This window comes from Stegastes partitus, unplaced genomic scaffold (genome assembly GCF_000690725.1).
Source record: "Stegastes partitus isolate 25-593 unplaced genomic scaffold, Stegastes_partitus-1.0.2 Scaffold459, whole genome shotgun sequence".
Taxonomy (NCBI): Eukaryota; Metazoa; Chordata; class Actinopteri; family Pomacentridae; genus Stegastes; species Stegastes partitus.
In genome coordinates this window covers 97,865-110,235 of record NW_007578190.1, presented here as the reverse complement: position 1 = coordinate 110,235, position 12,371 = coordinate 97,865, and the positions used below count along the sequence as shown (strand labels likewise).

At 46.3% G+C, this 12,371-nt stretch overlaps 1 protein-coding gene across 1 annotated transcript in view; it reads left to right on the top strand.

The window, feature by feature from the left end:
- rfx1a (regulatory factor X, 1a (influences HLA class II expression)) overlaps positions 1-12,371 on the top strand; it is a 14,232-nt gene extending 1,861 nt beyond the window's left edge. The window contains exons 2-18 of the mRNA XM_008286559.1: positions 311-691; positions 2,392-2,501; positions 2,584-2,679; positions 3,388-3,485; positions 3,607-3,982; positions 4,692-4,873; positions 6,115-6,234; positions 6,505-6,638; positions 6,790-6,908; positions 7,109-7,215; positions 7,328-7,479; positions 8,013-8,110; positions 8,587-8,736; positions 9,174-9,382; positions 9,820-9,973; positions 10,065-10,110; positions 10,193-12,371. Of these exons, the coding sequence (XP_008284781.1) occupies positions 331-691; positions 2,392-2,501; positions 2,584-2,679; positions 3,388-3,485; positions 3,607-3,982; positions 4,692-4,873; positions 6,115-6,234; positions 6,505-6,638; positions 6,790-6,908; positions 7,109-7,215; positions 7,328-7,479; positions 8,013-8,110; positions 8,587-8,736; positions 9,174-9,382; positions 9,820-9,973; positions 10,065-10,110; positions 10,193-10,353 (2,673 nt within the window). The 5' untranslated portion in view covers positions 311-330 and the 3' untranslated portion in view covers positions 10,354-12,371. The remainder of the gene's footprint in view (positions 1-310; positions 692-2,391; positions 2,502-2,583; positions 2,680-3,387; positions 3,486-3,606; positions 3,983-4,691; positions 4,874-6,114; positions 6,235-6,504; positions 6,639-6,789; positions 6,909-7,108; positions 7,216-7,327; positions 7,480-8,012; positions 8,111-8,586; positions 8,737-9,173; positions 9,383-9,819; positions 9,974-10,064; positions 10,111-10,192) is intronic.

Genomic DNA, 12,371 nt, shown 5'->3' with positions numbered 1-12,371 from the left:
TTTGACACTTTCACTTTTCCAAGTGTTGTCTGTACAGTTACAAGTTGGTCCTCATACCCCAAAGGATAACCAGCGCAGTACTAGTTACACATTTTAAAAGATTTTACTTGGAGCTAAGATTTATTTGTTCTGGTACAAAGTGGCCCTGCGATGGACTGGCGACATGTCCAGGGTGTCCCCTGCCTTCGCCCTAAGTCGGCTGGGATAGACTCCAGCCCCCCCGTGACCCTCGTGAGGATTAAGCGGTGTATAGATAATGGATGGATGGATGGATTCACCAGAAATGTGTCGCTTGTTTCTTTCTCCCTAGGGTGATTCCCAGCTCTTGTAATGGCCACCTCAGGCTACGTAGGTGAGATCCAGCCAGCAGCCCAAACCCAGGGGGCCGCCGTTACCGTCACGCCAGGCCAACCCGAGGCCAGTTCCACACCTGCAGCTGCCCCTCAGTTTCTGGCTGAGATTCAGACTACTGTGGCTACTCCCACTGTTGTCACGCCCACAGGTCAAACTACTCCCACTGAACAAGCCCCTTCCATCAGCCCTCAGAAGCCTGCAGCTGGTAGTCAAGCCCCGTCCACAGCACAGGCCCAGCCCGCTCAGACACAGTATGTGACTGCAGAGATCCAGGGCTCCCCCACACAGTCTGGAAACGCTCAAAGCACCCCTCAGTACATCGTCGTTACTGTCACAGGTAAAGGCTCGGCATCACATATAATCACATGTTTTTACACGAACATAGACGAGGCCAGGCTTTGGAGTTACACTGTGGGCACACAAGCAGCATTTCACCTCCAAACTTTACTGGTTTCTTGTCTTGAAACTGGAGATTCTTAATCCTCAGTCATCATTTTACTGGTCAAGTACATATTTTTTACTGCACAACCGTTGCCATTTGTATATATGTGCTGCTGCAAAAGCATGTAATATTATCAATAGTGTAAACATGTAGATGTGTTTGGGTTTCTTAACATAGCCTTGGACTTCTGTGTCGAGAGATGCTGGACAGTTGAAAATTAGCATCTCTATTTATAGAGTAGCCGATTTCGAAAGACATTTTTTTATAAAAATCATTCGTAAGTCTGATTTAACTTATCAAATTTAGTAAATGTATATTCCTAAGAGGTGAGATTTGTTCACATTTTCCATGAACTAAGTTACTTACACACGTTTAAGCATCACACCTCGAAACATCTGAAATGTTTTGGCGACAAGAATTGGAATCACAAAATAGCAACAGATCATCGACTTAATGAAATTGCAGTCTTCCTCAGTCGCTTTGGTACATTTCTCGAATCATCCTCGACATCTGCAAAACAGTCAGTGCATTTCTCAAAACAATTCGTACGAATAGCAAAACCTCATGGATCACCTGCAGCAGGCAGTTACTGGCTCTAAATCAGGGGTGTCCAATCCTGGTCCTCGAGGGCCGCAATCCTGCAAGTATTAGATGTTTCCTTCTTCCAACACACCTGATTCAAATGATCATCATCTCATCATCAAGCTCTGCAGAAGCCTGATAACCATCCTGATCATTTGAATCAGGTGTGTTGGAAGAAGGAAACATCTAAAACATGCAGGACTGTGGCCCTCGAAGACCAGGATTGCCCACCCCTGCCTTAGTGTATGTGGGAGATTAATTGCAAGGGACTGGACCAGATTCACATTTAGCTTTTACTCTTTGTACTGTAGTTAGCTGACAGACCATGTCACTGCAATACAGAAAGGACGAGACAGCACTGCACGGCACAGAGACAAACAACTAAAGGAGAAATGTGAACATAGGGCAGCCTCCTGAGGGAGAACTGTACATGCAGTGCTGTAGGAGCTACAGAGCAGTCTTCCTCTATACCTGCCAGTTGATGGTTCATAAGATGCACCTTTGAGCTATTTCAGAAAACTGGTTGATCATTAGTTGATCTGTGTGATGCTGCACACATTTCCCTTCATCAGAGAAAGTTTAGACCCACCTGGGAACAATTTGCCAATTCAGGACAGATTTAGAAAACAAGTCTGATGGAAATGTATAGAAATATGCTCGACATATTCTGACACCTTGTAAAGACGTATGCGATGAGCTAATGCCTGAGCGTTGTGGGGGTGAGACTATCCAACAGAGACCCATTATCATACATTCTGATCAGCATGATATGAGCAGCTGATAATGTAGGAAACAGCAGAGAATGTACGTACAGCATGGACCATGTACCAAAGCATTTATAACTCGTTCAAAGAAATGACAAACTGCACAAGCGACACAATGATGTGAAGATTGAACTCGTAGTTTTCAGAATTTCAATTCTGATCTGAGAAGTGAACCAAAGGGACTGAGAAAAAACTGTAAAATAATGCAAATCACTTGCCCACGTACTTACATGCCTCCTCATCTTTCAGAGGGTTCCCTTCACTCAAGTGACAGTGTGTCCGACTCCAGCCCCCCTCCAGCCGTGGTGCAGACAGGAGTTCCCACCCAGGTTGTTCAGCAGGTACAGACAGCTCAGCAGGTAAAGTGTGCACACAACACCAAATAGTGTTTTTTCTTAACTTTAAAACTCCCCTGCACTGAAGGTGTCTTTATATCAGCAGAGGTCCGTGGTGCAGGCCACCTCCCAGATAGCCAAGACTGAGCCAGGCACGCAGCTCAGTGTCACCAGTCTGCAGCCTGTTCACATCACCCAGGAGGTAAGGCACACACATGCACATCACAGTTCCTTCGTGGTGGGCGGCGATGATGTCTCACAATGACTTGTACTGTCACCGACCAACACACATTTTTAGAAAACAAAAACAAGTCATGACCGTTTGACATCACAAAATGTGTAATCGGCGTGAAGTCTGACACATCTAAAGCTCTGCAACTTCCTCACAATTTGGCTTTGTATTCGTCAGCTCTCATATCTGCGGTCAAACCCGTCACGTTTCAGCTTTCCCTTTGCGGTGAGAAGATCAGGTTAGTCAGGTTTAAGTTAGAAAGGCAGCTGCATCATGAGACAGGACAGCCAGGATGCCTGGCCCAGGCACCAGCAGACTGCACACCCCTCTACCTCCACCCGGACCCCCATCAGTTTTACCTGCCCTCTGTGTATGCTGAGAAAAAGAAAGAAGATCATTCTGCAGACACCAGCTCAGGCCCCGGTCAGCCTCCACTGCAGACTTCAGCTTCCACTTTCCAAGTAGGTCAGGGAGACGCTGCTGTAGCGTTAAGGGAACAGAGAACGTCTCTGTGGCTAACACGAGCATGTTGCTTTCATTGTAAGACACACCAAAGACATTCAGGTTGTGGGTAATGAAACAGCTGATGTGGTCTAAAAAGGTGGGCAAGGATTCATTGGATATCGTGTGTGTGTGTGTGTGTGTGTGTGTGTGTGTGTGTGTTGGTTCACTCCTCAGGTCCAGCAGCAGCTCACATCAGTGCCAGTGCAACATGTGTACACCAATCAAGTGCAGTATGTGGAAGGAGGAGACACGAACTACACCACCAGCACCATGTTAGAATACAACCATCGTTTTCTAGCACATGTCCAGACAAACCTTTCTTTCTGTCTTACAGTTGACCTTCTTCATCAGTTTGCTTGCTTTCTAACACGACTCTACATGTGTCTCATCCAGCCGTTCCAGCACCTTCCCCTACACTGACACCCCCCTGTACACCCAGACCACAGCTGCCCCATACTATGAAGGTCAGCCCACTTCGGGCTCCCAGGCCTCCACCCCCGGCACACCTCTGACTGTCTCTGTGACTGCCGGCACCACAGGGGGCGTATCCATGTTTGTGGCTCAGCCCACTAGTGCAGCCGGGGGAGGAACCACGGTGGTGACGGCAGGTGGTACCACCAACGGGGCAGGGGATGGGGCAGGCACCAATGGTGGCGCAGCAGGCAGCTATGTGATCCAGGGGGGTTACATGCTGGGCAGCAGCAGCAGTGGAGGGGCAGCTAGCAACAGTCAGAACTACTCTCACACCGCCCGCGCCTCCCCAGCCACTGTGAGTATTACAGAGGGCGAGGAGAGTAGCGTGCCGTCGGCAGACAAGAAGGTATGCAGAGGCGCCAAGCGCAGGAATTTCTTCTCGTTTTGTTCTCATCCACACAACCCTTTGGTGGCGCACACTGATGACGTCATAGTTGAGTTTTGTCGAATAGAAAGCACAGTTAAAAATGCCACCAGAAAACTTCTGTACTCTGAGTATTGATTGCATTAAAACTTGCAGGATACGGTATTCTTTAACTGTGATTTCCTCCTCAAAGAAAACAAAACCATGACCTCATCATTTTCATATCATTGCAGTGCATGTGATGAGGGGCATTTTTAATGTGCCTGAAATGCTCCAACCCTATATTGTTCATCCTAAATTCATCATATCGAATCCCATATGATAGCGGTAACCAAAATGTGTTTGGCAGACATCCCATCACTATTCCAGGTCATTGATTCATTGCATACCAAAGTTGTATGCCACGGCACGCAAACGGATGTATTTGTCTTTTCATTCCTGGATGATCGATTTGTGTTTGTACGATTTAACAGTTAGAGAAATGTGTGTGCATGTTCTGCATATGAAGCCGACAAAGTGCGTAATGTGTTTGCTAATGAGATGATTGTGTGCACATAAATTGAGGTGTGTTTTGCCGTTGGTATCTATTGGCTTTGCTAACTGCACCAGCTATGTTTTGGTTTCGTTGCCTGTGTGTCAGGTACAGTGGTTGCTGGACAACTATGAGACAGCTGAAGGTGTGAGTCTGCCACGGTCCACCCTTTACTGCCACTACCTGCTGCACTGCCAGGAGCAGAAACTGGAGCCTGTGAACGCTGCGTCTTTCGGGAAGCTCATTAGATCTGTGTTCATGGGGCTACGCACACGCCGCCTGGGTACACGGTAAGACTGGTCGTCACACCTAACCGACCATATGCACACGTGCATTCAACACAGTTGTGCCCTCTAGTCCTTACAAATGTGCTGTTTTTTAAATGTATTTTTCTGCCTCATTTGCTCTTTTATAAGCAAATATCAATGCAAAAAGGAGGCATGCACACAGAGGGATAAATGCAGAGATACCACTTTGCCCCAGAGTCCCTCCACCACCGCTAGCAGGAGAAGTTGTGTGGTTCATTTCAACATGTATATCATCCATATGAATACAAATCCAAATGACTGAACATGCAGGCATAGTTTCCAGCAGGAGATTGATGGAGATTAGTCTTGGAACATCTATAGAGCTCTCTGAAGCTCTGCAAAATGTCTGATTGTGTAGGAAGAAATGTGGGTAGACATGAAGACAGACAGCATGTGTGTGGGTGAGTTTGACAAAGGAAGGGAGAGCGAGTGAAAAGGCTTTTTAGAAATACTTGGTAGTATGGGTTGAATTATCATACCTTTATAGACACTGTATGTGTGGGTATTTTGTTTTGTGAAGTTTAACATCTTTAGTCCTCTGAACCCTGAGCTCATGTCACAGTTTGACTTGCTGTGGAAACAACACAATCACGGCTAGAAGCAGAAGCAACTCAAAAATGTAATAATATATAATCCAATTAAGTTAGAATGGACAAAAACATTCCTAAACAAACTAAAGTTCAATTCCCTCGATTATTTCTTCTACAAAAATGAAAAAAAGAAAGTGCTTACAGACTATGAATATTCGACTGCTTACATTTTACGTGGGTTTCCACTCTTGTCTCATATCTGAGAGAAGTTCAGCCCGGTTCACTTCCCTGGGAGTTGTTGGTTGCAGATCAGGATCAAGTGGCTTTTTTTTTGCCGTGTAAAATGAAGTTATTTTTGATGAAATGTCATAATTTCACACTTAGATCTGGTTACATTTTCCACAAAACAGCATGTCACCTCACAGATGATTAGCTCCAGGACCGGTGGAAAGTTGAAGATCAATTCTTTTGGTGCAGTTCCTTGCTCCAGTAAATGGTGTAGTTTTAGTGATTTCTTTTGAAGAACCATTCCTCTGGAGCCCGTTGGCAGGTTTTGGGGTTTGAAGGCATATATTTTAGACTAAGCATGTAGTTTAAGTGTAAAGCCGGTCCTCACCCTCCTGCTTTCTTCTCTACACATTTAGGAGATGTGCAAAAGCAGGCTACAGTTGATGTATGTTCTTTTTCTGGCAGGGGTAATTCTAAATACCACTACTATGGGCTGAGAATCAAGGCGGGCTCTTCCCTTCTCCGTCTGATGGAGGACCAGCAACATCTGGCCATGAGGCAACAGCCGTTCTCTCAGAAACAGAGGTACACATTCACATGTCCTCACCCACATTCAAGCACATTTTCTGTATCATTACAACTCCATTAGCATTTGTCTTTTTCCATTTCTCCTTCTGAATCTATGTCCTCTATACAGCTGTCACTGAATCTTATTTTTCCTACATTTTTCACACTAAATATGTTTATTTTAACGCTCCTGTGACTGCCGGCACCTGCTGGTCTTATCATATTCATTATTTATGGCGTTTGTCTGGACCTGAATGTGTCATGTCCTTCTCCTCCCGCTCCTTTCAGGTTGAAGCCTGTGCACAAAGTGGAAGGAATGACCAATGGCACAGCAGCAGGAGCAAGCCAGCAGCAGCAGCAGCAGCAGGGCTCAGGACACGTGGACATCAGCACCCAGGTCCAGCAGTACCAGCAGTTCCTGGGTGAGTTTAGCTACCAATCAACACCGAACCACATTTCTCTATGTTCCATGTAAACACTACAGTATGTCCCCCATGTGTTCTAAAACAGCATCCTCATGTCCACGGACAGGTTTCCCCTCTGAGCATTCAGTGTTGTTTGTCCTGTGTCCAGATGCATCCAGAGCTCTTCCAGAGTTCCCAGACATCGACCTCCAGGGGAAGTCTCTACCAGAGGGCATCGAGCTGGAGCACATAAAGAGCTTTCAGCTGCTGTACAGAGAACACTGTGAGGTAACCATAAGGCTGACTTTTCTGTCTAGTTGTACTGTAAGTGAGTCACAGAGGACTTAGAATGAAAGTAAAGGGTTAGGGTTAACCCTAACTGACAATGTTTACTGGAGAAAGGAAACGTCACGTTGTCTAAATCAAGGGTCAAGTCCAGTAATGCCACATCTGTGTGTCACTGAGAGGTTTTCTCTGTGCTCTGTCAGGCCATCCTGGACGTGATGGTCAACCTGCAGTTCACCCTGGTGGAGACTCTGTGGAAGACCTTCTGGAGGTTCAGCCAGAGTCAGGCTGGAGATGCGACACTGGCTGTGTGAGTGCTTACGTTTCAGTCAAGATTCAGATTTTGTCCCAACTTTGGAAGAAAATTCAGTTCCTGTTGCAGCAGCAGTTTGTCCATTCAGACTCTGGGTGTGTCTTAACAGTCACGATGAGTCAGAGAAGCGTCTCCCAAAGTCCTGCCTGGTGTTACTGTGCAAGTACGACCCAGTGCTGCGCTGGAGCCGTGACTGTGACAACAGCCTGTACCAGGGCCTGGTGGAGATCCTCATCCCTGACGTCCTCAGACCCATCCCCAGTAAGGCTCCACAAGAAGCTGTGACGCATCATATTGTGCCTACAAATATGTTACTACAAATACAGAACTATGCTGAAACCTCGCCGCCACCTGCAGCGAATAAGAACAAACCTATGAGAGAACACAGACACTCTGACATTTAGAATAATTCAGCATTCCTTTGACATGATTGATTTCTTAGTTGAAACATCCGGACTGCTGTTCTGGCTCTGATGTGAAGCAACACAGTGTTTTCCATTCATTGCTCTGCTGTGAAAACTCAGTCACTGGGATTACATGTGTTCCTTTCAGTTTCACTTTTAGTCAGACTCTGACTGCTGCTCATTGGAACTGTCTTGATTTTTATGCCACCATAGTGCTGCCAAAGAAATATTTTCCACATCTCTGTAATTTGGAAACGCTGGAAGTCCAGCTCCTCACATACATGGCCAGTAAATGTGTTTGTCCAGTAGAAATGCAGCTGTGCTGACCGTGTGTCTGATGATCCTTTGTCCTGGTGAAACAAATGTAAACATACTCTGATCTGCCCACAGGTGCCTTAACTCAAGCCATCCGCAACTTTGCCAAGAGCCTGGAGAGCTGGCTGACTAATGCCATGATGAACATCCCAGAGGAGATGGTTCGCATCAAGGTACAGTCCCTCTGGATGAGCTCAACAGTGTGCTTTCTGAGCCACCGATCAGCTGTTTTCTGAAGATCAGACATTATGAAAGCATGCTGTAATTGAGTCTGACTGCATGCTCAGGAGTTATTAGATGTCTGGGAGTTTCCCTGGTGTGCTTTCTTGAATGGGGGCCTGCGTTGATGTTACATAAAGTCAGCCTCATTATTCGTCAGCTCTACTGTGCAGCTTTTGTGAAAATAACAATGAAATCACGCAAATCATTGCTTCTGGAAAGCAGCGGGTTGTGAACATTTTCTTTGGTAATGGTCTCATTGTGAAGCTTTGTCACCATCCCTGAATCTGACAGTGTTATATAAGGTGCAGCTCTTTCATGCCCCGTCAGGGACCAGAGCAGGACTGTGCACACATTTCTCCTTCTGCTATGTTAGGATGTTTGTAGAACTGTGTTCATGTTCTCCGTCTTCCTCCTGCTGCTCTCTCAGGTAACATCAGCCAATGCGTTTGCCCAAACTCTGCGTCGCTACACCAGTCTGAACCACCTTGCCCAGGCCGCCCGCGCTGTCCTCCAGAACACAGCCCAGATCAACCAGATGCTCTCCGACCTCAACCGTGTGGACTTTGCGAACGTCCAGGTTGGTTTAGTCAGTCGGTGCACTGGTGCAACTTCACATGACTGCTAGTGTCAGTGCTGCAATCCTGCTTTGGAGTTCTGTTATGCATCTGCCACAGTTTCTGCTGCAGCTTGTGGTTTCAATGAGGTTTCATTTGTTCTTGTTCAGTCAGTGTCAATCATTCTGTCTATTCGTGTCACTTTTCGAGCCCACTTTTCCCCTTTTCTCAAAGGCATGTGATGAGATACACCTTCCATCGTGTTGAGTATAATGTCTTGGTCAAAGACCCTTCTGCAGCACATGTAGTGATTTCCACTCATACCTGTAACCTGAGTCGTGTGTTTGAAGGATAATCGGTGTGAACATGAAGCCACCTTGCTGCCCTCCGCTAGTAAAACTCATAGCAGGTGTGAGCCTTGGTCCTGACACTTTGCCTTCATTCTGCTTGCCCGTTGCAGGAGCAGGCTTCGTGGGTGTGCAGGTGTGAGGACCGAGTGGTCCAGCGGCTGGAGCAGGACTTCAAGCTGACCCTGCAGCAGCAGAACTCACTGGAGCAGTGGGCGGCGTGGCTGGATGGTGTGGTCTCCCAGGTGCTGAAGCCCTACCAGCACAGCCCTGCCTTCCCCAAGGCCGCCAAGCTCTTCCTTCTGAAGTGGTCCTTTTACAGGTGTGATGATGTAGCGTTTACAGGATCAGTCATTATGAGAGGCTGCACGGTGGCTCGGTGGTTAGCTCCGTCGCCTCTCCTCCTACTGCTTACCTGTCCAGGTGAACCTGCCTTTGCCTTGAGTCAGCTGGGATAGGCTTCTTCTTCTCCCCCGCCCCCTTGTTATAAGATAAGGAGGATTTTATCTGTAGTGTCCATTCTCAACTCACAATCGTATCCCTACTTCCCTTCTGAAGCACAAAAATCATGTGTTGGAGTTCATGATAAGTTCAGGTCATGAATTAGCAAATCATCTGATCATCATGAGAATCATTAAGAGACAGGTGACTCATACTTTGGAGGAAAAGGTGCTGAGAAATGGTACTTCCTGTTTGTGTGTAGAGAAGTGATACTGGTTTAGGTGTGACACCAGCTGACCCACCACCTCTGCTCTCCAGCTCCATGGTGATCAGAGACCTGACCCTGAGGAGTGCAGCCAGCTTTGGATCCTTTCACCTGATCCGCCTGCTGTATGATGAGTACATGTACTACCTGATAGAGCACAGAGTGGCCCAAGCTAAAGGAGAGACCCCCATTGCTGTTATGGGAGAGGTATCATCACACACACACACACACACACACACACAAACAGGATAACACAAGTCACATATGCCGTGCTAACCCTCTCCCATCTTGCCATTAGTTTGCCAGTTTAGGCCGGGGTCTGAACCAGCTGGATCCTGACAAAGGTCGGTACCATTTCTGTTTCAAGTCACATTAACTACAGTCACATTCCCAGCATGCTTTGCAACCATCTCTGTTACGTCACAGAAGAGGAAGAAGAGGAGGAGGAGGAAAGTGATGAAGAAGGTCAGGAGCTGAGCCTTCCCTCGGACGGTGCCGTGCTGGGAGAGGAGTCTCTGGAGCCGCCGGCCAAGCTGGCCAGAACTGACCAGAGAGTCCTGTTCACCACCGGGTCAGCTGACAACTAGCGGCACTGTTACACCGACAGATGTGGGCCGATTATACTGATCTCACACACACACAGATGTACAAAGAACACTAATTTATACACCTGACACATGTATATAGATCTTGTCGATGTGTGTGCACACACTCGCTGCGTACTGTTTTGATTGTGTGTGTTGTTTAGGCACACACAAACACACAATCAAAGCACGCTCAGTCAGTAACTGCTGCTGCCTGTACGGCACAACCAGCTGTTGGCACCGCTGACTACATCCAGCATCACTGGCAGCGCAATAGGACGTGGCTTCAAACACCAGAGTCTCTCAACGCAAACAGACACACAGAGCGTTTCCACCTTCAGTTGTATGAATCTGTAAAAATGAACAAAGCCAGGCATGTTTTATTTCTCCCATTGCATTGCCACCTGTAGCCTCGCTGAGAAACTTGTGCTCGCCCTCGATCCTCCTCAACCTGTCACTGCCGTATCAAAGTGGTCTTTAAATACTGTGATGTGTGTGTAAAGGTAACGTCTGCAGGAGGAGGCAGCACAGTGGACCTCAGACAGCTGAACACTACAGCAGGCAGTTGGGATTTTAGGTGGGTTTGTCTGTTTTCTGTCTGCTGTCGGAGCACTGTGGTGGCAGCGCTCTGCTGTTTCTCTGGAGGCTGACTCAACATGCTTTCCATGGTTGTGTGATTGTAAGTCATGCCAAGTGTTGACTGTTCTGTAGATATTTTCTAAGACACTCAAGTTCTTGATTTGGGAGGCGTGTGTAGAATTCCTGTTTGATTTTATTGGCCTGTAAAGGAAACGTTCTTGTGTTCTTGGAGTGCCTGTCGCAGCTGCTACACACCTGTACAGACAAAGCTATGGCTGTGGAATAGGGACTCCCGTTAGTTGCTGCAAAAAATCCTCTCTCCTTTACTGAACATCTGTTCCATGAGAGAGGTACTGTATGTGTCATATTTATGTTCAAAGTGCTTCAATCCTTCCCATCCAGTAAGTTCCTCTGTGGCCTCATTTCTTCTTTCATTTTGCTTTCTTGCCTTATTTCTCTGTTTTTCCTTGTGTGTGCCAAACCGGATCCTGTTGTTTTTTAATTCTCTCTCTATGTTTTAAGGAGGACTGTGCCTGAGTAAGAACGGTGATATACTTATATTCTACTGTATATTTATCCACTATTTTGACTTTTGTTGTCACTAAGTGAACCTCTTGTGCAGTGTATGGTGCTGTGTTGTCACACATTGTAAGCAACCTTTGCGTGCATTACTGATTTGTGATTGTACGTCCAGTTATCAGTCCTACATCATATCCCATGACCTTTCCACAAACAGGCTAAGGCCCTGCCTCTTTGCACATGTTGACTGTTGTCTTTAAAACTCAGACAGAGTAACCTGAAATGTTCTTAATTTTCATTGAAGTCTTCGGTGTTCTTCACGGTGAGGTGGAGGTGTCAGATTTCATGCAAACATCTGTTGCCACTCGGTACGGTTCAGAGAATTTCATGCGAGGTGCGAGATCTGACGGCTTTTTCTGCACAGTCCTCCACCAGCACTCATTTCCCTCGTCTCACTGCGTTTCCGCCCTCCTGCCAATGGCTTTGTTTTGCTTCAAACATCCATTTTCTTAAACACTGTTTGTCAAGACTGGTTGTCGCAAACATGTCATTTTTGAATTTTTCAATACTATGTCTTTAAACAGCTGCAATGCACGTCTTTTCAACAGGCATTGGCAGCCTCAGACCAGCACATGATCCTTTCTATGGAGTCTAATACTACCACAGCTGAGTACATATCACTCCAGTCTGTTAGTGATCTACAGCATACAGAATGGCCATTGTTTACCCAGTAAAAACTGTTTAGTCATTTTTATAGTGCATTGTTTCTTATGTACAAAACAAACTGAGAAAAAAGATGTTCGGTGGCAGTGTTTTATGAATTTGGTCTGCTATAAGTATGACTGTGCCTTTGGAGGTGGTAGAATGCAATTCAGATGTTTTTAATTTTAAAGATATAAATTAAAAGAATTTTTAAAATTGCA